Source organism: Homalodisca vitripennis, chromosome 6 (assembly GCF_021130785.1).
Source record: "Homalodisca vitripennis isolate AUS2020 chromosome 6, UT_GWSS_2.1, whole genome shotgun sequence".
NCBI classification, from domain to species: domain Eukaryota; kingdom Metazoa; phylum Arthropoda; class Insecta; order Hemiptera; family Cicadellidae; genus Homalodisca; species Homalodisca vitripennis.
In genome coordinates this window covers 141,836,891-141,864,511 of record NC_060212.1, presented here as the reverse complement: position 1 = coordinate 141,864,511, position 27,621 = coordinate 141,836,891, and the positions used below count along the sequence as shown (strand labels likewise).

The window sequence follows — 27,621 nt, the reverse complement described above, 5'->3', positions numbered from 1 at the left end:
TACCATTCATATATATATATATCATGAAATATATATATTTCATTATAGCTTCACCTTTTACCTTATATAATTTATTGCGTATACATATACATACATTCAGAAAAATTTCAATAAATGCCAAATAGTTATATTAAATTTCAAAAAATTTTGTGAAATAAATAATTTGCGAGTCAATATTTAATGACATTATATATATATATATATATATATATATATATATATATATATATATATATTACATGCTGTATCATAAAAATGGGCATTCATTCATTCTAACTATTTAAAAACTATATAAAATAGTAAATTATTACTGTTCTATAATAAATTAGTTATTTCACCGGAGACGTAAAATTTAATCCTCTAGAATTAGAATCTTTATTGTGATATTTAACAAAGACCCACACGTGCAGCCTACTTCTCTTGTATAGCGTATAGTTATGATTGTACATATCATTCTTTGACATTTTGAATTAGAGTTAGCGAACATTAATATCAATATAAAAATATTGGTCCTACGGATAATTATGGTGGCATTGCGATACTCGTAAATAACAAATATGTAAACAACAGACGACGGTTTAATGTAATAAAAAAATGTAAAAAGGTTGATTTGTTGTATTGGTCGGCAAGACTATTCTTACGGTCTGTCTGCGTCCTTCGCTTCTCCATGTTACAGGTTTATTTGCATAAAGACAAGATGGAGATCGATGATGTGTATGACCCTCAATGGGATTTGGCTGAACGTTAGGAAAGTCAATATTTTTTTTTTATTTAAAGGAGAGGCCGATCCCCTTTTAAGCCTTATTCTGTCCGCCCTCATAGCCCACTGGCCTGTGCGAGGATCTTATCAAACAGAATAAGGAGGAGAGTCGATACAGTACAAGGTCAATGGTACTGATAATTACCCGTAATGTCAATTTCGAAAATATAGCCTTAATCAAATTACTGACCATGTGAATAAAAACCTTTTCTTGCCAAAATGACAATCTGGGCTTAACGGAACTGTGACACATCCAATGTCCTTAGCAATATCTTTAGCGATTGATTTGAAGCAAAATAAAAGGCAAATCAGCCTTTTGATTCTCTCAGATCTCTCGACTTTTTTGATTCCACTAGTCATGAGATGTTTCTAGCTAAGATGAATTATTATGGATTTGGCGAGGGGATGAATAGGATGGAAAAAAATCATAGTTAAATGAAAGACAGCACTTCATCAAATTTGTAATGTGACATCTCCTCCTCTTTTTAAATTAAAAGGTGTTCCTCAAGGTAATTGCTTAGGACCAATCTTGTTAACTTGTACTTCTCTAATTTTGTGTACAAATATTGTTCCACTTATTTTTATGTGGATGATTTCCAAATGCACTTATCGTTTGAGCCTGGAAACACTTCAATAGCCATCGATAAAATTAACTGTGGCCTGCAAAATGTCGGTACACGGTCAGTGAACAATGATCTGAAGCTCAATGTGGGCAAATGTTCAGTTCTCCAAGTAGCTCCGCACAATAATTATGCTACATGCCCTCGCTGATAGTGGAGTCGCAGGCGCGCTCGATGTTGGAAACCTGACCGTGATGAGAGGGTTAAGATCCTTGGAAGACTTACTTGATTACGACCTTACGTTTTCAGGCCGTAACTGACACTAAAGACTGAGGGGCCTGTACAATTGTATAGCAATTTTGCCGGTATCTTCCAAGCTTCAGCTCATGCAGTCAATTGATCGATGGAAACAACATCCCGGCGGAAAACGTTAAAAAATTTAGAATGAATACATTTTGGAACACACATTAAACACCCATAAGAGATGAAATTATTTTTCATGTTAATAAAAACATTAACCCAACACATATATAGTTTTATAGTAACTTGGAGTGAAAGACTTTTTTTACTACTTGATGTAAAGCAAATTAACAAACTTTTGGATGTATATCATGTGGCAATATATCAAAGAAGATTGCATAATGTAGACTTCATATTTTGCATACAACTTCAGTTCTGTAAGAATAAGTTTTTTGATGTGCCATTTCGTTTTAACTTTTTTGTATGTTTGCCTTTTTGTCTATATATCCGTAGGACATCTCGAGAATGACATAAGTAATAGGTTTGAAATTTGACGTCCAACCTCAACAAAGCCTTGTTATACAATGTTGTGATGTATTTTAACCTTTCTGTATAATAGAAAAGATAGATTTCGAAGACGGTGCATGTGTCTCCCTGAAATTTGGCTGAGCGTTAACAAAATCTGTAGCACAGATAGATACTACGAGAACTAACTGAGCTTTAAATGTGAAATTTTCTATACTTTAGTTAGCTATTACTAAGGATAGTAATAAAATTATCGTTTTCTTTGTCTGGTTGTATGTTGACCTGTCTATAAATTCCGCTAGATATCTTACACTCAAATTTGGGTTTGGACTGATGCTGTGTACTCCTACCTTGAATGTTTTAAGAATAATTTTTAAAATTTGGATATTAGTACATTTTTGATCCACTACGTTCTCATAAATTAATAAAATTACAGTTAGTAAAAGATTTTTCATGTATAAAATTGAAATTGAATTTGAAGTAAAGTTACTACTTTATGCAACAATTTATACAAGAGGGTATTATATGAGTCAATTTATTTGCATTATTCCACTTCGGAAAGACTATTTACTTACGAATAAGGAAGGTAAACAAGGAATGAAGAGCTTACTTAACCTTGGTCGACCCTACTGTTTACAGAGCTCTCGTGTTACGGAGAGAAAAATTATATTTTTTAAATACAACTTGATGGTGACGAATATTTCACAAGTGTTTGAGAAAAAGAAAGGTTTAATAATTGTATTCTTTCTGTACAACAGTTTGACAACCAAACACCAGTTGATTCAAAATAATTGACTGAATTACAAAACTTATGCAAAGACGTAGGTCTTATTAATATGTTATTCATCATTACGGCATTATTCATCATGTCATTCATTATAAAATTACAATTCAAATTGCGTGTTATTTGTACATTTTAGATAAGCAATGTCTATGTAGGTGAACAATTCTCAGTACTGTATTTGCCTTACTTTAAATTAATTAAAGAGTTATAATATACACAAGATTTTATCTAGTTTTATCGATTGGTTCTAATATAATAATTTTTTTAGATGTTCCTAATGTATATTATATGTTAATTAGTTAGTGCTCCAATACTCCCAAAGTCTCCAATAAAGTAAAACTTATCTTCCGAAAAGTCAAGGACACAGACAGACCGTAAGAATAGTCTTACCGACGAATACAACAAATCAACCTTTTTACATTTTTTATTAACCGTCGTCTGTTGTTTACATATTTGTTATTTACGAGTATCGCAATGCCACTATAATTATCCTTAGGACCAATATTTTTATATTGATATTAATGTTCGCTAACTCTAATTCAAAATGTCAAAGAATGATATGTAAAATCATAAATATACGCTATACAAGAGAAGTAGGCTGCACGTGTGGGTCTTTGTTAAATATCACAATAAAGATTCTAATTCTAGAGGATTAAATTTTGCGTCTCCGGTGAAATAACTAATTTATTATAGAACAGTAATAATTTACTATTTTATATAGTTTTTAAATAGTTAGAATGAATGAATGCCCATTTTTATGATACAGCATATATATATATATATATATATATATATATATATATATATATATATATATATATATATATATATATATATGCATTATATATATATATATAATTTCATTAAATATTGACTCGCAAATTACTTGTTTCACAAATTTTTTGAAATTTAATTGAACTATTTGGCATTTATTGAAATTTTTATGAATGTATGTATATGTATACGCAATAAATTATATAAGGTATAAGGTGAAGCTATAATGAAATATATATATATATATATATATATATATATATACCATATATATGAATGGTAGCACATTCACCCGGCAAGTGAGAGATCCGGGTTCGACTCCCGGCGGAGCAAGTACTTTTTGTGATTCAATGTTTATTGAAATTATATATATATATATACATATACATTCTTCAGTTTTCATGTTTAAATGGTTGTTCGTTTTGCGCAGATGTTAAGCTGCGTCCACACACGCCGACATTGATAGCTGATAATATAATATGCAGCAGATATAACAGAACATGCAAGTAAATGCCGACGGGTACGCGCATCCATCTTCACTGAGAGTATAACAATGAATTCAGAGCGAACATCAATTTTGCTGGACAGACTACTACAATAATTGTTCAGCGGACAAATCTTTCTAGTTCGCTGAATAATATTTGTTCGGCGAACGTTCGACGAACATGTTCGTCTCGAACGTTTTCCTAGTGTGGACGCACCTTAAGTATGAGCAATATCGGACTTGACACACAAACGTGTTATTGTGATTCCTGTCACAACGCTGTGTTATGTTTAGTTATATGAACCTAAATTGTAGTTATATGTTATGTTAGTTATCCACTTGAGGAAGAGAACAGATTGCAGATATGGAAAAGTGTGGTGTTACTGATTTCACAGCACAACGTCAAATGTCCAGTTAAATATTGTTTATGGAATTTTAAATTGTTTTAAATAATATAGATCTGTTGACATAAATTTTCATTTTTACTTATCAAGAATTATTTCTTAATCTATGTCAGGATGATAAAATATTAAATACATTATACGGTTAACCTTATAGTTTATTTTTGTTCAGAGTTAACTACTATGACAATGCAATTGCCTCCCTCAATTGACCTAGACTAGCGTTAATTAAAAGGTTGACTGGCGCACCCTTTGTAGGGAGAGTGTACCACACCGCCCCCTCCCCTCCCAATTAGGCTGCCTTGTTAAATTATGAACTTATCTAAATGTCTATTATAATTTAATTTAATGTTAATTTGAATTGTTTTAAATTTTTAACAAAGACGTGTTATGACAAAATTATTTGTTACATTTTAATAAAAGAAATCTGTTATTATTCTAAGAACAATAAAAATCCAAAACTTTTTAAACTTACTCGTTTAATGAAACTAATGTTTGTAGAAAAGTTATGTGCAACAATAAGACATGGCTTATACGCTAATTGGGTAAACGAAGTGAAGGTTAACATAGAGCAGTGACGTAAGGTTTCAGATTTCAAAGCTTTTTAGTTTGAGTTTTTTGCAGACTGTTTGATGTTTGACCTAACTGGGCCGAAGTGGGGGACTGTTTGGACAAAGACCACATTCAGCAAGTATTATGCTTGGATCTTTGTGTTTATTGGTTGATTCTAAAACCAAGGCCTGATTTCAGTCAAAATCACCATAGACACAAAAATTAATGTAGAGTATCAATACTGATCCGTAATTTTAGGAAATTCCCGTAGAATTTGCCTATATCAGTCATCCTTATGAATGAATTTATGAGATAATTTTTGTGTTTTCGCATAACAAGACATTTAGATTTCAAAACCCCATATCCTGTATATATTCCACCTATGTATATAAAAGCACCTATGAATTCCAGTGTACAGAGTGAGTTTTATATCCTGGCACACCTGGATATAATTTAAACGGCCCGAGATATCTATGTGAAACCTTGACCCTACCTATTATAACATATTTTTTTAAATTTTTCAAGTCGTTGAAAATTTTGCCCCCCTTTTCTAAAGGGGGGTAAAGGGGGACAACTAAACATTTTCAAATACAAACCCCTATCATGTGACCCCTCATTTTAAAGGGAATAAAAAAAGAAAATCCAATAATGCAAACTAGAGGTCTCTACGTTTATTTTAACATATTTTATGACAAATTTACAATTGAGTAAAGGGGGGGTAAAACGGAGGCAACTAAACATTTTCAAATACAAACCCCTATCATGTGACCCCTCATTTTAAAGGGAATAAAAAAATAAATCCAATAATCCAAACTAGAGGTCTCTACGTTTATTTTAACAGATTTTATGACAAATTTACAATAATAAAATCAGTAACCGTCTTGTCCTGTTTATCGTAACATGAGTCAACACTAACGCAAATTCTAAAAACAGTTACCTGTTTTAATGTAGCAGGTGTTCAAACTGTTCACCTTCGGCTGTTTGACAGTGTGCTAGACGTGCGTAAAAACTTGAGACATGATAGGGGTTTGTATTTGAAAATGTTTAGTTGCCCCCCTTTACCCCCCTTTAAAAAAGGGGGGGAAAATTTGTCAACAACTTGAAAAATTTTAAACATATGTTATAATAGGTAGGGTCAAGGTTTCACATAGATATCTCGGGCCGTTTAAATTATATCCAGGTGTGCCAGGACATAAAACTCACTCTGTAAATCCCAATAAATAATCTATTGAAAATTTAAAATAATGTTGAATTTCGTGTGAATTTAGTACTCAGAATATATGTAAATATTTAGAATTTGGCAAGCATTTTTAGAGTTTACTGATCATTTGGTGCTAATTTTGTAACACGTTTGCCCACCCATGTAATATAATTGAACACTTCAGTTTGCCTGTCCCTGCTTTGCCTTTGTTCAAAAAGTATAATAAAACTCCACAGAGGGAAAAAAGCCCTGCAACTTTTAAAAGCTCAGAATTTGCTATTTACAATAATATAAACAATAAAACACGTTTATTTTGTTATTTTTTCTCAATAGGAAGTCACCACACTATACAGACGTAAGCTGATGTGTATTGTGTCTGAAGCAAATTAGAATACGTTTCCGATTTGACTAAAGTATCAAAAATAGAAAATGTTTACAGTGACGAATTATTTGTTTTCATGGCAATTCTTGCAACGAACTGTCCTATGCGCTAATGATAGTAGTAATTAAAATAAAAGTTTATTAAGATTCCAAGCCTCACATGGTTTCATAGATTTAGACTTCCAAATAGGAAGTTAAGTATCTTCATGCCCTAATTGATTATAAAATAATAATTGCAATACTTATTACTATATTCAATTTTGATTTCTAATTGCTGTGATTTTAATCCGAATTTACCGTTTAAAAAGTCAACTAAATTACTGATAAAAAACATTTATCAGAAACTTTTACACGTTAATAAATCACGTATATCTCAAAACATAAAATTTATTCAAATTTTTTTACAAAATATGGTTGTTTATAAACACAAAATGTCGATTTTTAGGCTGACTGTGTGTAAATTCTAATTTAACTGCAGTTATAGTAAACTATAAAATTACAAACTAGATGTTCAATAAAATGGCAAACTATAAAAAGATTCATTTTTACTTTACAAAATTTAAGTTACACTGAAATTAAATTAAAATAAGTTAACCTGTAGGCCCAAGACTTTCAATGAAATACATGTTTTACATTAGCACTAAACTTATTCCAGACATCAGTGTTCATACTGAAATAATTTCTACATTGTGTTGGCAAAATAATTACTAAGGCTTACTCTTCCTCTCGATCAGAAACTTGGGCAAGAATCTTGTTTGGCCAACGTGGATTTAATTATTCACTTCATCGGATAATAAATCAACATGGAGAAGATAAACAAGGTGAAACTTTTCAGCTAAGCTTTTAAAAGCCCGTTATTGTTCCTCCAATAATAAGCTGCAATGTTATTTTAGTACTGATTCTTCTTTAATCTAGTTATAATTAAGAACATTTACACACACACACACACATCTATGTGTGTTGTGACACACACACATATATCACAATACAATCACAATAAGTTCTTGCACCGTCGGGACTTTTATATTTATAGCAATTAAATTCGGCTATTGCCATTTATACAAATTTAATTATATTTATATATACTCTTCTAAGTATTTTAAAGTATACACAAAAACAGAAACAAAAATTCAGTGCTCATGTTTAATTTTCGAGTTCACAGAACCCTTCATCAGAACCACACTGAATTAAAACATATAAACAGAACTCAAACCAAGAACCAAAGACATAACCAAAATAAAATTTTTAACAAATAAATACCATAAACAACAAGTTTCCAATCAGCTGTGTGTAGAATATTTGTAAATGTTTACATAGAACTAAAAGTTTTTTTTTATAAAAAGGAAAAGAGAATCATCTTAGGTTCAACCCATCTGGTTGCCTTGATTTTAAAATTTATTGATGTGAGATTTCAACATTTCTTAAATTTATCCGATCGGTATTTTGATTGGGATTTGGCTCTAAATGGTAAATTCCTATTAGGCTGAAGCAATTTTCTAATTTATTTTGATTGTGTTGAATCGCATGAGCAGATAATGGTCTCTCATAATTTTGATGAACAACATCAAATCGATGATTGGTCATTCTCACTCTTAATGGAGTGATGGTTTTTCCAATATAGTCTTTGGGACAGAAGTTACAGGTTAGTTGATAAATTATGTTTTTTGTAGTGCAATCAATGTTACCTTTAATAGGATATTCTTTTTCAGTTGTACTACTTTTAAACGATTTAGAACTTATTAACATCTTACAAATGCCGCATCTTGGCTTGTTACAAGGATTGCACACGTTACATTTGATGTTATTACTTTTTGGATTGCCCTCATACTTTAATTTCGGTCTAGAGAGAATGTTTTGTAAATTTGGAGGTTTTTTAAAAATTACTTTGGGGGCTTAGAAAATAAATTTCTAGTTTCAGGGGAAGATTCCAAAATAGGAAAAGAAACCTTTAGAATTTTGTTGATTTTATGAAACGCCAGGAAAATATTGGGTGATACATTTAGGATCATTAGGATTAATAGCACTGGAAATATTTTTAGGTGCTCTGATTTGTCTATCAACAAGATTTTTTGGATACCCCCTTTCAAAAAGTACATGGGGCAGTCTGTTTATGTAGTTATGGAAGTCAGATTGATTGCTACAAAGATTTGTTTGCCCTTATTGATAAACTCTTGGGGATAGATATTTTAATGTGAACTGGATGGCAGCTGGTGAAATGCAAATATTGCATTTTTATACTGTCTTTGACATGAATTTTTGTTTTCAAATTATGATTTTCAATAAATACATCAGTACCCAAGAATGTTACTGAATCTGGTGAGATAGACCATGTAAATTTTAAAATGCTAAATTTATTGAGATTAAAAAGAAAGTCGTTAAGTTCTTTGATACCATGCTGCCATTTTATACAAATATCATCTATGTACCTGAACCAAATTAGAGGTTTATAATTTTGACTGGTTAAAAAATTCTATTTCCAATAGTCCCATAAAAAGATTGGCATAAGAAGGAGACATCCGTGTGCCCATAGCAGTTCCTTTAGTTTGAAGGTAATTTTGGTCTTGAAATTTAAAATTATTTAAGGTTAAAATCATGGTCATAAGTTTGAGAATGAAATTAGTACTAGGTTTGGAATCGTTTGGGCGTGAATCAAGGTAATTTTTGGCAGCGCTGAGACCATCATCTGTAGGAATATTTGTATACAAAGATTCTACATCGACAGTACACAATAAGACGTCGTCAGGCAAGGGTTGATTAATTTGAGCTAATTTAGTTAAAAAATCATTAGTGTCTTTGATATAGGGAGGAAGTGTTCTTACAAACGGCTGCAAGATGTCGTCAACATAAGCAGATATCCTTTCCGTAGGGCATCCATAGCTGGAGATGATAGGCCTGCCAGGAGGTGGTCTGGTAGGCTTGTGTGTTTTCGGTACAGTGTAAAACACCGGAGTTCTAGGATATCTAGGTGTTAGTAGTTCAATGACTTTCTGAGACAATCCCTCTTGAGGACCGTTGTTCATAAGGTAATTTTGGATTTGTTCATTATGTTGAGGAGAAGGATCTTCATCTAATTTCTCATATGTTGATGTGTCATTCAGTTGTCTTTGTGATTCACCAATATAATCTAAAGAATTCATAAGAACGATAGAGTTACCTTTGTCGCTGGGTAAAATAATTATGTCTTTGTTTTCACGTAGTGATTTAATTGCTCTAAATTCATTTTCAGATAAGTTTTTTGTAGTATTTAAGTTGTTAGGAAACGACGAATTTGATAGATTGGCTAGGACGACGTTTATGAATTCTTCAACAGGATGATTAGTTGGTAAAGGTGGAGGTTCCCAACCTTTACCAATATATATATATATCAAATAAAATATATATTTGATATATATATATTTATATAATTATATATATATATATATATATATATATATATATATATATATATATGTTAAGTAGATATATTATTGTTAAGTAAATAGTTTTAATTAAGTAAATATACTATTTGCATTCAATATGAGTAGAAAAACACACAAAAACTCCGGATTGTAATAACCTTAAAAATTTCCAAAATTCAAAAGTTATGATGAATAAGTAAATAGGAATAGTTATCAAGTATTCTATTTATAACCGCAATAATAAGAAGGTGCGTTGAGACAATGTACAGCAAAAAGGTTTCATAACTAGAAGGAAACAACTCTACTCTTCTTTTAAGCCTTGAAGCAAGGATGTCATGAAGTTAGTAGCTAAGAACAACACCTTTGTGCCTTGCCATGTATTATGTACTCACTTCTCACACCTCTCCAAGGCGCACACCTGAAGCTAAGTTTTCATTCTGCGCTGAAGATCCAATTTATATTTCCACTTGGAAGTATTATTTTATATAACATGACTGAAGCACTGCATATCATATTAGTATGTTAGACTTTATTCTATTTTGTGTGGTTATTTTGCTTGAAGAAAAATAAGGCATTTCATATTAGTCTTGATCTATATTTGTTAGCTGGGTCTTGGCGAAACGCATCACTCACGAGGAAGGAAACATTTAATTTTTGTCTGTTGTCTGTCCACATGATATCTTGAGAACATAATGACCTATAAACTTGAAACTGCACAAAGCTTTATTTCTATATAGAGCCTGAATTATGGTGTTACATATCACTCCAATGTGATTTGGATGAGCGTTAGGACAGGCATACAAACAGAAGATAGAGTAAGAAAAATACATACAATTTAAAGTTAGTTCTTTCTCGAGATATCGCCCTGGATTGAATTAACTACCCAGGGTGGTATCTCAAGAATGAAATGAATGTATGAATGATATCTATACACTTGAAATTTCTTTTTGCTTACTCTCCCTCCATTTTGTCTGTTTGTATGCCTGCTGTGTATTTTTTTCCACTATTTATATTTTAAACAAATTGATTAATGGACTCAACACTTTGTATGTAACTTAAATTCTACATAGTTACCATCGTATTTCATAATGGGCATATTCCTCTAGAGGGTGTGGTGGAACGTTTCCTTAGCTTTACTATCCGCATCATATCTCAAAAAAGATTTCTTTTGCATATTTTAAAATTTTGCATAAACTTTCATTTCTGCATAGACAAAATAAGTTCCATATATTGCATGGGTTAATAATGGTACATTTCCAACTATAGAATTAGCCTGAGTGACATTAAAACCTACGATTCAGTAAGCTGGTACAGTTTCTTTTTCGTCTGACTAACTGTTTGATTGTCCACAGTATATCTCGAGAATGCAGTGAGCTGTAGACTAGAAATTTTGGATGCAACTTTTGATCTGGCTTACTTTTATGTTGATGTACAAATATCATATTGCCTTTGAGAAGTAAAGGAGAAAACAAAGTAGGGTTAACTTAATTTATAAATAACCCAATAGCAGTCGTCTTAAAGATTAATTATGACATAGGAAATGGAGACATTTCAGCCATACTTCACAAATATCTCAATTGATCGAGGTTGTTTTTCTACGCTGCCCGAGAGAAAAATATGCATTGAAAATTGTTGAAATTGATTAAATTAATTTCGTAAAATTTTTTCTACAAAATAATTTCATTCCGATATTAAATCTGTACCTTTGATCTTCTCTATCACAGACTAACTAACACTAGGAAGTGTTAATCAAAGGACTTTGTAGAACACAAGGTCATATCGTCTGGCCACCCCACCCCTTAGATAAAAACAACTCAATACAACTACAATCTACATTGAATAACCTTGACCTTCTAACAAATCGAGATGTTAGGTAATGGAGCTTTAAAAACAGGAAAACTACATAATAGTGTAATAATTATTTTGGTATTTTATTATGATAAAATTTAATTTATCCAAGTGAAGATTCCAAAATTAATGATAGCGTTACGTAATTTAGACCATAGCAACCATACAATTACTCCATTGTACTTTATTAAACTTAATAATTTAGTTGCTTCGCAAGTTAATTTAGTCGTTACACAAACTAGATTTTAATTATTTGTACAATCACTATTGGAAACTATTATTCAGACTTTAATTAGGAGTGTAAAAATATAAAGACAATTTGTATGGTTCGTTTTTATGGAAGCTTCATTTTCGTATGAGGAACCCAGCGTTCAAACTTAGGGTTCATCATATGGAAATGAAGCTTCATGTATAGTAAAGCCCATATGTTAGTTCGTTTTCGAGATATCTTGCAGACAGAGAGAAAGACAGATAGACATAGAATAATGCACGGCATAAATCACGTGGTTTTGTAAAACTTCATTGTTGTTAGCCTTGAACCGAAAAACAAATCCGTGAAACACCACCAAGCTGTTTATAAACGACAAGCATAAATGTTTATGAGAACAGTTAATGCACTAAATTATAGTAAATTATCTCTAGTAGGTCATTATGGTTAATGAATAACACTAACTCATTGTTACAATTAATGCGATACCTGAAACGTAATAAAACAAATTATGGCTTTGACATGGACAATATCATTGGTATACAAATCATGTAGGTACCAGTACCAAATTACAAAGGTTATTTGCTACGAAATAGCTTATGTTTTATGTGAGAAAGTTTTTATTCCAGCTTGCGTATTATTCTTAAATTCTCATGCTACATAAAACCTATGGCTATTCAGTGAAATCTTAGCGAAATAAAAATGGAAATAAAAAGTTTATAAACACTATGTTTGAGCTGCCAGGGACTCTTTCGGGTTCTTCAACATCACCAGGATAGCGTTTACAGATACCGAAATATAACGGGTACATCAATAATGAACAACTCACATTGCAATCCGTGACGTCCATAAACTTCCTAATTTATACTGCACATGGGTACATGTGTGGTGGATAAGAAAGTTCCCCGCACTCCTCCTTCAGGTTGCATCGACGATTGCGCGTGCCATCGACTTAAACGCTACAAGCTGATCACTCCGCGGATGCCACATTAGCATGTATGGCCTCTTTAAAATACATTTTAAGTAATAATTCCCCATTTCCTATACGTGGACATCCGATGTGAAATAGCCTTAACTTAGGGCAAGGATAATTGGACTAGTATGATCCTGTAGATAAAGGGAATGACAAAACAATCCTTCTGTAAGCATAGAGAACCTCCATTTTCCTATCCGGATAATGGGCAATCCTTCTTGTTTTACTCTAGAGTATTGTAATTACGGAAGGTACTTTTGAAATAAACCAGGTTACAAGTTCATTCTTGCTGTACAATTTTGTTGTGTCTTGCTTTGTTTCTTAAAACACTTTAGGAGCGTCCGTGGTAGGCGTTGCTTCAATGGTAGGATACGTACAATTGCTGGAAAACTTTAAGGTTCTTTATTTTTCGGAATATTTTTATATACAAATATTACGGACGCGATTGGTCTTCGAAATATCTTGTCATTGTCCGCCCGTCTGTGTGACAGCTGGTGATGGAAAAGGCTTAGAAACTTGAAACTAGATACTGACTCCTCTTGGTTCTAAAAATGACTTTTGGATTTCAGGATCGAACAGTCAAAAATATTTCGTCTCTCAGTCTGGCGATATGCCCTTTACCTCTTGATAGAAAGGTCGTAGAGACTCGAATACAGGTATGTAGGTTACTTTTAGTTAAAAAAAAAAAACAAAAAAAACTTGTATTGATCTCAGAGTCAAAAATCTCATAGCAGTTGATCCACGAGATTTGACCATCCATGTTTGTCCATTTGTGCTCTTGATAGAACATTTCAAGGTCTTGGAACTTGGTACATATGTTCCTGTTGGTGGAAGAATTGATATTGGGATCAAAATTAAAAAGAGCAGCCGTCTGTGCGACAACCCTTACAAAAAGATTCTAGAGACTTCAAATTCCGTACGTAAGTCCAAAGTTCCTTTTGGTCTAAGGAAAGATTGTATTGATTTTCGTGTCAAACGATTATGTGCGGGTCACTTTCTGCCTGTCCCTGTGTGTGCTAACTACAAAAAAATAATAAAAAAAATAAAATAACTATCGTTATATTCTGTCGTATCCTTCCATACTCAACTGCATCGGTTTATTATAAACCAATTAAATTCTTGTTCTAGAAGTTTTATTCGTGTGTGATAAATGTCTTTGATGCAGACGTAATCTATTGCTTGACTGTGTAATTAAATAATGTGCGCAAAAATACAATAAAGCAAAACAGTTATCTTATTGCCTTTTACTTTTGGCATTTGTTGATTTAGTTCAAGGTGAAATCTAATTATAAAAGTTTTATAAACACAATACGGACAACTTGACAGTTTATTTCTGTTTATAGTTAACTACTATGAAAATTCAATTGCCTCTCATAATTGACCTAGTTTGGAGTTAATTAAAAGGTTGACTGGCGCACACTTTCTAGAGCGGGCCACGCGTACCCACAACTGCCTTGTTAAATTATAAATTTGTCCAAAGATTGATATTGTAATTGGAGTGCTTGGTGATTTACAATTTATTTATATTTAAGAATTGTACCACAATTATTTGTTCAATTTTAATAACAGCAAACATTTTGTATTTTTTCCTTATAATTTTTCAATTCAATAATACGAGTACAACCGCTTGGCTGATACAAGATTATAATTTTACTTGATTGTCAAAGTAAACCTTTCTGAAAGGAAGACCATTGATCAAATTTAAATGCTGTAATTCAGGTTAATTTGAACACAAATCAAGATTCCAGAAGGTGAAAACGAGCAATTTTATACCCATTTATTAACGTGCCACAAATCCATTTGAAATATTTTTATCAGATTTTATATATAAAGCGTTCGTGTCTCAAAATTTGTAAAATATATATTTTTTAACAACTATTTTGTGTTTAAGATTTGAATCTCCCAATGACATATAATCGTGAAATTTGAAAATCTGTTTGATTTAAGTATCCCCTTACTAATTCATTTCGTCTTGATAATGTTTTGGTAATTGAGATACGATTGTTAATAGTACAGATAAAGGTATTTGTGGCATAACAATGCTTGGTTACTTGAAGCAATTCTATGGCACTTATATTTCTAATACTTTAGTGTAATTATTGTTACTTACAATCCTTTCGAACTGTTAATACAGTTATTTTTAATTACCAAATATATTTCACGCGATCTTCGCGTTGTTAATTTTATCTCCGACAATGTGTGAGTATTGCTTTTAGCTCCAGTTCACCCAGCACTCTGCGTCTGAAACTGACACCTGGAATCTGGATTTATACCTGTCTGAAGAGATCAAATAAAAAGTCGGCGACGAAGAAGCTCAAAACGAACTCTTTCGATCGTTTCGACATCAGCGACACCTAGAAAAAATAAATTTTAATGTACCTGAAGAGACAATTCTCTTTGTCTTATTGGGTTTACAATTGACTGCGTTGTTTCATTTGATAAGATCAGTTTTATACACATAGTGTAGCTGTTGTGGGAAGGATTGTTTCATCGTGAATGTTTAATTCTCTCCAGTTCATCACCCTCCGCTGGGTAGTAAATGAGGATTACCACGACACATCGATCACAATTTCACTGATTCGCTCTACAAACCCTTCCCAAAGTTCAGCCCAAATTGAAATTGCTTCGTTGGAACGAAAAGTTTCCGACAAGAAAACAAGTGTCAAGTGCACAAATGTTTTTCAAATTTTCAAACATGATTGGCAAAAATTGGGGTTTCTTTTTCAAAACAAGCATCTCTGTGTCAGATTCAGACACGATAGTGCACAGTTTGGAACCAGAGATTAGATTGCAAAGAGTTTTGAAGCAGCATACTAATTGCATGCATGACAGAATTAGTATAAACAGCGCATCCAACACGACGCAAGCTCTACAAGGCAATACAGAGGCATGATATTGATTTCTGGTATTTTGAGCTGTGTACTAATAACGTGAATAGTGTGTACTTACCAATGGATTGGTTTGAAGTCAGGATATTGATTGATTGATTTATTTCCAAAATTTATGTACAGAGTTAAATATAATACATAACAAAAAACTTATAGGAAATTATCCCCACATGGGCATCAGCCTGTGTGTGGGGAAACGAGTTCCTCAGTCTGCACTACCAATAACACACAAAAAACTTAAATTAAAATAAGGAAATGAATTGTCATTAATAAAAACATTTTCATTAACAAATGAGAAATGAAGATTTAACCTCTAAAACAAAACCATGCAAGGCCAGAGCATGGAATACATGAGCAAATTCAGTTAATAAAATAATCTAAAATTTGAAAGGAATTTACTTATTTAGAAAATAAATTTTGAAGACTTAAAAAATGTAATTTATAAAAACTTGTAACTTACATAAAAAAAGAGCAATCAGAAAGACTTAATTAAAAATTAGCCGATATAAGTAGAGAGAGACTTGGACCACACACTGCACACCCACGCACACACACTAAACACACACACACACACACACACACACACACACACACACACACACACACACACACCAATCACGCACACGCACACATGCACGCACTACACGTACTCGTTGGCCTGCAGTCAAAACGATTGTACAAACTCACCAAACACTCAGACTAACATTTATTGTAAATACAAAAATATAACAGAAATTTAATACATAAAAAAAGCATATCTAGGTGTAGATTGAGGAAAAATACTGACGAAATCCATCTCGCCCAGCATCTACTAACCATTTATTGACTAATTTTTTGTACGTACTAATAGTGCAAGGTCTTGGATTTTTTATAAAGTATGGTAATTTTGAGAAAATTATATGAGCAATATAGTGAGATGATGTTGAATTAAAGGCTTTAACGAGTCTAGGAACAAAAATTCTGTTATGAAGTGAAGAACGCGTAAAATGGCTGTGGTTACTGTGAATGAAAATTGAATCTCGATGTTGAAAAATGTACAAAATTAATGTTCGGATATATAATTGCGAGACGTTAAAAACTTTAAATTCTTCAAATAATAAATTGGTTGGATAAGTACGCTTTCGCTTCAGAGCTACTTTTATAATAGTTTTTTGAACGACTTCTAAGGGAGCAAGGTTATTTTGGAAACAGCCACCCCATGCTAAATTACCATACTGAAGAATTGATTGCACATAAGCATAGTATACAGTTTTTAAAAGATCTATTGTAAGTATATTACGCAGAGTACAGAATATAAAGATAAATTTACGAAGTTTATTCCGCATGTAAGCTACGTGATTACACCACTTCAAACGATTGTCAAAAAACTACAACCCAAGTATTTATACTCACTCACCCTATCAATACATTCACACAAAACGCATCCATCCTGGCCACCACATGTATGCAACCGTAGCTTAAAAACAAAAGGATCGCCGTCAGCTCGTATAGAGATTGGCATACATTTAGTTTTGGCAATATTAACTGTGAGCCGACATTGATCAAACCAGCGCTTGACAGTGAGTAGACCGCGCTCAGCCACATCCCTCACTTCCTCCCAGCTTTCACCCTCAAATAACAAAGCGGTGTCGTCCGCATAAAGAAATATCTGTCCTTTAAACAAAGTCAATCTTCCTAGATTGTTAATAAAAATTAAGAAAAGCAAGGGTCCAAGAGTACTGCCTTGCAAAACCCCATACTCAATTTTTTGAGGAACGCTTGTATGGCCCAAAACGGAAACAACTTGATACCGATCGGACAAATAACTTTTGAACCATCTCCAAAGAGTTCCCTTGTATTCCAATATATTTTAATTTTTTGTAGTAATAGTTGTCTATCAACTGTATCGAAAGCTTTAGCTAAATCTATAAAAATCAATAATGGTTTTTTATTACGGCTAATCGTGTCATGAACACTTTTAGTTAGCAAATATAAAATCGTCATTCAAATTTCTTATCTTTTCTGAAACCGAATTGATTTTTGTACAAGAATATTATTGATGTTTAAATATTTTTCGAGTTGAATTCTGACACATTTTTCCAATAATTTAGATAAAACACTAGTTAAAGTTATTGGGTCTGAAGCTAACACATCGATTTTTTGGGCCTCCCTTATAGATTGGGATTACTTTACCCATTTTAAAAGATGCTGGGAAAATTCCCTGTGACATACTATTGTTTTATAATATGTAGAAGTGGAAGCTTTAAGAAATTAAAAAACATTTTGATAAGAGTAGCCGGGTATTCCATCTTCTCCCGGAGCAGACCCGCCTCTAAGGTTTTGTACAACACGAGCAAGGACATCCTCGGATATCGGCTCCAGCTGGAAGTAAGAATTCGCCCCGTAATCCTCGTCATTCATAACGACTTCAGTCACGGGAGGCACAGCACTGGCTAAGTTGGCAACCCACCCTAACATAGTACTCATTTAATGTGTTAGCTACATTATTTATATCATTTGTCTCAATATTAAGTTTGCCGTCCAGAAACTGTTCAATAGGAAAGGAATCTTTTTTTTTTTATTCATGTCCATAATTTCAGCAATATTTTTTCCACAAGAGCTTATTATTATTTTTTGATTCATTAATTTTATTTCTAAAATACATTCTTTAGCCAATTTAATAGTTTTATTTAAGAGATTTCTATATTGCTTGAAACGAGTTTTTAACATTGTATTAAAAGGCTGGCCTTTGAGCTGCTTACTCATTTTATCTCTAACTCGAATTGATTTAATTAGTCCAACGGTAACCCACGGCTTTAGCTTGACGTGCTTAGAAGAAATTGGGTTCTTATTAATTGAGGATTTTAATAGAATATCTTGCAAATATTCAACAAACTTAGATGCAGACAGATTAACATCCTCGATCTCTAAAAATCGGTGTCCAATTTCTTTCAGAGACAAGACGGCCAACAATATCAAAGAAGTCAATATATGTGTTTTTAACTAAAGATGATTGTTTTCTTTTACTTTTAATTAAACTCTGTTGACTTTGCGAGACAGTAAAATAGTGATCCGTAAATTTCCGCTTTGATGACCGCCGACTTAACACCGTCCGTAGTTTTAATATCCGTAAATATATGATCAATACAACTTTTGGAAAATCCAGTAACTCTGGTTGGCACATTAATGCAACTAATGAAACCAGCTCCATACATTACATCAAGATATCGTTGTGACAGTGGATCGTTGGTTTCAGGTAAAATACAACAATTTATATCACCAATCAGCCAGTGAACCCGATCCCTGTGACTGGTTTCAAGATATAACCTCGAGATCACTAATGAAAGAGTCAAGGTCACCGGACGGACTCCGGTAAATGGCGAGCAACGACATCCGCTCCCTGCCAAACGTTATAATCTAGTTTCAAACATGTGGCACCGCTCAGATTCACTTCCGCATGACATACTGAAAAACATTTATTAACGAAAACAATCACGCCATCATTCTGATTCCATACTTTCCTTATTTACGAATATATCATACCCATCCATACTCACATTTACACTGCACTCATCCATCCAAGTCTCTGTTAAAATAATTATGTCAAATTTAAACTTATAGTTGTTCAAAATGATAATTAGCTCATCAAAATTCTTTTTACAGCTACGAATATTCAAGCTAAGGATTGTCACTCGATTTTTATTTACGTCTTCATTTTCTGAGAAAAATCAAAACTATCAACATAATCATAAACACATGCATTCACAGCTCTAGAATTGACAATTTCATCCATAAACTCGCCCATTGCGCAACCCGCTCATTGTACACCATGCTCAGCCAACCCGCGCTCTATATATCTATACAGATATCACTACACTTGATAAAAACTACAACATCATCAAAAATAAACTAAAACCAAATGTATAGCTACCTGTAAAAAAACAATATTAATATAACAAAAACTTATATGAAACCAAATACCAATTATCATATGATATAGTAATAAAATAAATATTTTTGTTTAATTTAATACATATGAAACAAAATAAAATATATACATGGAATAACGTTTAAGAAGCATTATCGGTATAGGTACATCTATGCTATGCTGCAACTTATGTTTAAAAATAAACAAGAAGCACCTTTACAAATTTATGCAATTAAAACTTTTCAAATATAGATATGCTAAAAATAAATCACGTATCTTATATTACATGCCACAATGAAATGTAACTAGCACAATCAAAAATATAAATTGTTATTAACATATGAATAACTAATTAAATTTAAAATATACTTCAGTATAAATTCTGACATGTGCATGCTTATAATTGTGTGTGTGTCATATATTCAAAAGACTGACTATAAGAATTATTATTCCATATACAGGGTGTTCTGAAAAAAGGTGCCCATAAGTCAGGGCGTGATTCCTCACATCAAAATAAGAAAAAAAGGTCTAATTAACATAGGTCCGAAAATGCTTAGTTACCAAGTTATACAGGGTGAAAGATTTCGTCTGAATTCCAGTTCCCCTGCTGCAACGAAGCCCTACGGGTATTTGTTGGCTGTTAATTAAGATGTACAATTTTAGCGTACTTTATGTAAAATGAACTGAAAAATTGAATAAAAACCGTTTCCAGACCTGTAGCTACAGTAATTTTTAAGATATGTGACGAAAATACGCGAAACTTGGTCCCGAAAAAAACAAGTTACATTTAGGTTTGAAGCAGATTTACTATGTTAAATGTACAATAAACACAAATATTTTTTCACGGTACTTGTAGAAAATTTAATTTCGAAGAGAAAGATGTAAAAATAAGTCTATAATAGACAAACGCAAACTTTAAAAAAATAATCCTTAATTACATACAAAACGCATGAAAATAGACAAAATCTGTTAAGCTCTCTACAAATGTAATATTGAAATTAGAACAGCTGTTTTATATTAAAACAAATTAATGAGTTACTATTATTTTTTATGAAGTAAATATTTTTAATAATCATTACATTTATCATACATAAAAAAGTTATCTGAATTATCATTCAACAAAAAAGTTACACTTGTCCTAAAAAACTAACCACGTCACAGTAGATGTTCAAAATGTTTCCCCTCATTCAAAATACAAGCATCCAGGCCGTCTTCTCATAGACTGCCCGAACTCTTTCGAAGATCCCAGGTGTCTCACGTATCCCTTTGAATCCCGTTAACAATCCTTATTCGCAACTCTTCTATGGTATCCACAGGCGAGTCGTAGACAAGCGTCTTTAAATGTCCCCATAAGAAAAAGTCTAGAGGATTGAGGTCAGGTGACCTTGCAGGCCATGCTACTGGGGCTCCTCGACCAATCCATCTGTTTGGATATGCTTCATTTAAAAATTCTCTTACTTGTAATGTGTAATAAATTTTCTACAAGTACCGGTGAAAAAATATTTTGTGTTTATTGTACATTTAACATAGTAAATCTGCTTCAAACCTAAATGTAACTTGTTTTTCGGGACCAAGTTTCGCGTATTTTTCGTCACATATCTTAAAAATTACTGTAGCTACAGGTCTGGAAACGGTTTTATTCAATTTTTCAGTTCATTTTACATAAAGTACGCTAAATTGTACATCTTAATTAACAGCCAACAAATACCCGTAGGGCTTCGTTGCAGCAGGGGAACTGAAATTCAGACGAAATCAGACGAAATCTTTCACCCTGTATAACTTGGTAACTAAGCATTTTCGGACCTATGTTAATTAGACCTTTTTTTCTTATTTTGATGTGAGGAATCACGCCCTGACTTATGGGCACCTTTTTTCAGAACACCCTGTATAAAAAAAGACATAGACGGAAATTAGACCTAATATACAAATTAACATCGCACTGACCATGCAAAAAACATTATCTGTTAACCTTCTGTAAAAGATGGCTGTAAAAATGGTAAAAAGTTAAAAGAATTAAAAAATTTACATTCTGAAACTTATAATCTCAATGGCATGAAAATATTTATTAATTAATATTATTTATTAATTAATTATTGTTTTCTACAGTAACTTGTTATTCTTATAATAATAAATAACTAATAGTAAGATGAGATAAACTGTTTTATAAAACATTATTTTGATATTTTTCGTTAGCCCGTGTACACATACACATACATACTCAGGTGCATACACACATACATACTCACACGCACACACACGCGCGCGCGACAAACATATGTTTTTGAACATATGAGACATCTCAAACATATGAGATTGAACATATGTTGATAACAAGATTTTATTTTTTTAATTAATTAAAAACGCTCAAATTTACTTAGACCTTTGTTCCACAGTGAAGAAAGCCTGTGCACTTGACGTCGTAATAGAACACATGAAACACGGATATATCGGATATTGAAATATCAAAATATAATATTAAAACTACAGAGAGAAAAAATGTAATGTAAAAAACACGAATTCCTCATTCCTTCCGACAAATACGGAATAAACTGGATATTTCATGTATGGCTGTCTTTTGAAATATACATATTTATGATGCATATTAGTTTAGAATGTTTATTTGTATTCCGATAAAAGGCCTATACATAAGTTAATGGTATAGGCATTACAACAATTGATACCTAATGCATAATGTGATTTTATGTGTTATCAATTTTGAGGGTATTTGTAACCCTTTTGTAAATATGCTTTAATTTAATATAGTCATCTTAGAAGTCTGTAATTTTGTAAATATGTTTAAATGACGTTGTACCGTTGGAAGTAATAAATAAATAAATAAATGGTGTACAGTTTAAAAACTCACAATTCTATCAAGCATTTAAAAACTTAAAAGGGTAGATCTCAAATTATAAGGAGACTTTTAGGTCGAAATTTTACAAAAATGGAAAATATTTTCGTTTCACAATAAAAATTTTACAATTCGTAGGCGCAATTCTGTCAAAAATATTTTTTTATAAATTTGAGATTGAAAATAGTAAGTTATAATTGAACGCTTTATGCTATAAAATCTTTAGACATGAAAATGTGAGACAGGAAGGCTTTGGTGAAGTTAAAAAAAATTAAATAGATTTGCTTAGGTTCCATATTTTATAACATTTTGAACTAATTGGCATAATACCCAGTCTTTTTTATTCGCCTTTATAATTTTAACAAATATTTGGAGCTCTGAAACAAGGTAAACGTTATACAGGAAATTGTTTCAACTTATGAAAAATTGATTGACACACATAAAATAAAAACGTCCCTAATTCTTAAAACATTTACTGGCCAGCAATATTTTATAAAATACTTTCTCTGAATAATGGCTCCATCATTATGACTTGGAGAACTCTGCAAATCTAAATTCAGCCTGGTTAATAGCGTATCTCCAAGGCGTCATATGTCAGCTAACCACCCCTCCCCTGCAAGTTATTGCCATCTTCAAGTTTGCTAACGTTCTAAATGATCCTAAAATTTATTGCTTCCCCAAACCTATTATAGTCCAGGAACTAATTTGCATAGTACGGGTCGTGTTTTTACATCTTGTTTTCACACAAGATTTTTAATCTGGTTTTTTCTTGAAATAGGTATAGAAATGTCCCCTTAGACAGAATCCAATCATCAGCCACGCTAGTTTTGGTTGGGGTTGAAATGGGAGGATATCAAAAGGGTTAAAAATATAAAATCACAAATTTCTCTTTAATTAAATATTTTTACCTTAATGCACTTAAAACCAACACTAGAATCAATTTTAAATCAGTGTCAGCTAGCCGTACACTAAGGAGTGGCAGCTTTAGTTCTCTTTATCCAATTTTTTATAATGATAAAAGTATTATTTTGAGGTTTTGAGTATATAAAGCTTGGAGAAGTATAATCTAAAAATTTTAGCTTTTCGTAATATTTGTAACCCTTTTGTTTTGAAGGAAACAGGATTTTCCGGACATTTGCCATCGTTCAGTGAAACAAGAAATCAGTAACACTACGTTTCGATATCTGCAATCTGATCTCTTCTTCAGGTAAAGAACTAACCTAATACATAATTACAAACTAGGTTAAAATACACAAATGTTACCAAAGCGTTGTGGCACGCCTAAGTCAGGAATCACAACCTACATGTTGTTTGTCAACTTCACTAACTCTATAAACATGCACTTAATAAAAAACTATACAAAACACTAATCATTAAAACTTAACTACGGAATACAGGTCACAATACGTCTTCAGTCGTCTACTAACCACCTACGACCCCTCCCACCTTTTTGTTTTGTAACCCTCCCATTGACTTACAGCTAATCAGCATGGCGGACGATCGATGGATTTCTTTTCTTAGTAGAAATTTCTCTATCAATTTCAAGAAAATCCATTTTGTTGGCTATTAAAAGGCACACATTATAATAACAAATTATGCATTTTCAAAATCAAATTGTATATGTAAGTCTGTGCGCGCGCGCGCGCGCGCTCGTGTGTGTGTGTGTGTTAAGAGTAAGACGAAATATAGGATTGAAATCTCCTTATAAAGTATAAAAAGCGTATACAATACGCTTTAAACTGTGATTCTCATCGCTGAGGTGGAGCACATAATGAGATTGAACTATAATCACAATTCATACTGATTTAGAAGATACTTTGAATTTTAAACCTCGCCTTACACATCAAAAATTTGCAAGAATTCAGTAGCTCTATTTAAACTAATTAAACCATTAATTACTAACCAAGTAAAGTAATTACTAAGTAAACCATCAGTTTACCTAGCCTAATTATAGAAACCTTCATCCATGTTATGAGTTATTATTATAAACCAGATGTGTTTCATAGTTATATTAAAATTTATAATTGATTTTAAGAGCCATCATTAACAAGTAACATTATTTTATATTTAGATTGTAAACTGCAACAAATCTTTAAATTACGTGGTTAAATGAATTTCAATAACAGTGTACTGTCTGTGTTCCAGCCCCTGGGTGATGGACGCGTCCTCGGGAGATGAGGAGGCGCCGCCGAGAGACCCTGGGGTGAATAAACCCCAGCCCAAGGCTTTTACTGCTAAAGATTTTGAAGGTAAGACGCTTTTAATTATAAATTGAACTAATAATAGCATTTTTATTTAATGCTTTTTCGCTGATGCTTCAATGAATGGTTATAACAGTTAGCCGTCATAGAATTGCCACCAAATTAAATAGAACTTATTCATCCCCAAGCTCATGGCTGTCGGGTAAGTTGTTCTTTGAAAAAACCTATGCATAAAATTTATACAGGTAAATGAGCTACATGTTTAAAACTGTCAGCAAATCCCTACAGCTTTCTATATGACGACTGCAAAAACTATTAATACCAATATCATATTCATTTTCATTCTCAGGTTAATTCTCTTTTGATACGAAATTGTAAAGACATATGGATCGTCTTTGGTATTCTGGAAGAAATATCGTTAAAGATCATTTGGAAGGTGTAATATGTATGTAAACAGAAAGGAATGATCAAACCCTTGTGGGCAACTGGCATGTTGGAGGATCTTATCAAACAAAACGAGGATTTGCGGTACACTTCAGGGTCAGCTGTACTGATAATATATTGAACGATCAGGTGGAATCTGTGCTATCTGTTAGAATTTTCCTGTCGGACTCAAAACCTGCTCAACTTCTTTCCAGTATAAACACAGCTTGATTCATACGCCTTATACCATTCAGACAACGACTCTCCCAATTCAAATACCCTGTCATAATTTTCTCTATCTTGTCCATATAAATCTTCTTAGTATCGTTTTGTTATATTTTTTAATTAACCCTTCCCACGCCATAGACGGATATATTAGAATGGTAGACTTTGATCAAAACTCCAAATACAGTTATATCCAATATTATATTATGTCTCTTGGAGAGTTTTTAGTTCACAAATAGCCTTAAACGACCTTCACTCTGCGGCAGAGGGAGGGGAGCTTCCTTTGTCTAACTCCGACCACCTGCTCGTCAGTTCTGCGTCTCCTACAGAGCCATAACCAAACATATCTATGGCGCATATTACAGCTTTCTTGGTTTTCACGAGTGCGTGTCTACTACGTATTTCGTTATTTTACTCTTCATCATGTGGTAATGTTATGATTAGTTTGAAATATTTATCTTGTTTTATAGTAAAATGTAATTACACTTTTCAGTTTAGTTGCATTTTACATTTTATTTGAAATAAACAGTTTTGTAAATAGTTCTTGTTTATTTTTATCAATGAATTTTAAGTAAAATGGCCTGTTTTACACTTTGTTTGCTTTTACCTTTTATAATTTAGTTATGTTAAAAATTAGTTTTGAACTCAATGAAACAAAATTTATTTTACTTGTCTTGGCGTTATAGAAAAATAGATATATTAGTGGGGTGCAAAGGGTTAAATTACAATGTTATTGGGATACTGTTATTCTGCATGTGTATACAAGTTTAGAAATATTTTTACAAATGTTTGTTAAATATGTCGTAATATTTGTTACGTAAAAGCAATAACAAAGACAGTGCTGTTTTGGCACAGCTGTTTTGCGCTGTATAACGTTAATAGATTTTAGAAAAATTAAAACGAATTAGAATGTCAAGAAAGCCTAAAACTCAATTTTATCATCATTGGTACTCGTGCGATGTAGTTCCTTACTAAACATAGGCAAGGAAACTTTAGGAATAGACGTTGTTACGTTGTAATGACAATGTAACTTTGTATATTGCCAAACCAGAACATTGTTGATACTCCCTGCAGTCAAGTTATCAGGAGTAACATAATGTTAGCTTTTCTCTGTGAAAAGGTATCACATTTCAACTTCGGTGTCACCCAACTCAGTGACACATCACTCCTGAACTCCTGGTGCTCAATCCATCATTATCATCCGCAAACACAATACTATATATTCTTCCATTCCCTACACTTGTTTAGTGTTGTTATTATTGCCTTTAGCTTTTCATTTGTAAATTGTGGTTATGAAGGGTTGAATTAAAATTAATATGCTTAGTAAAAAGATTTATAACGTTGTCCTCTAAAGGGTAATATATAGAGATGAGATTTTTCACTAGTGTGAGAAGATTCGACAGTAAGAGAAACAATTTGATAAAATGAAAACATGAATTAAAAAGAGTTGTAAACAATCAATTCTTTACACAATTGATAATTTTAAGAATATAAAGATGACATAAAATGTTTTACTGAATTAAATATAGTATATTCATCCATTGGGTTATAATCGAATTAGGAATTCCAAACTCTGAGATTTACAATAGTTTTTTATAGTAAATTACTTTTTAAGTACCATAATAGACAGCTGTACAGTAATCGTAGTATTCTACGAGCCTTTCCATTATATATACATACAAAAGGATGAGGCTATATTTATAATTTCTTAAATAATTAATATTAACCTCATAATTGTTTTAAACTATTTTATGATAAATTTAATAATAAATCGAAATTTTTGCTTGTTCATGGACTGAGCTTTAGCGAAGCCTATCACTCGAGGGGCTGTAAAATTACATTTCTTTGTATCTGTCCCACGATATATGGAAAACGAACTGGCCTGAAATTTTACATGAAACTCCATTTCTATAAACGTAATTCTGGGATAATGATGAGTGTAACACCATGCGATTTGGCTGAGGTAAACAAACATTTTAAACTGGCAACAATGATGGCAACGAAAATAAATAAATTTATAAGAAAACTGAGTATAAAAAT

The 27,621-nt window shown here is 32.2% G+C and overlaps 1 protein-coding gene across 1 annotated transcript in view; it reads left to right on the top strand.

The window, feature by feature from the left end:
• LOC124364956 (sodium-driven chloride bicarbonate exchanger-like) overlaps positions 1-27,621 on the top strand; it is a 290,283-nt gene that overhangs the window by 145,824 nt on the left and 116,838 nt on the right. Inside the window, exon 2 of the mRNA XM_046820802.1 lies at positions 24,878-24,981. Coding sequence (XP_046676758.1) covers positions 24,888-24,981 — 94 coding nt within the window. The 5' untranslated portion in view covers positions 24,878-24,887. The remainder of the gene's footprint in view (positions 1-24,877; positions 24,982-27,621) is intronic.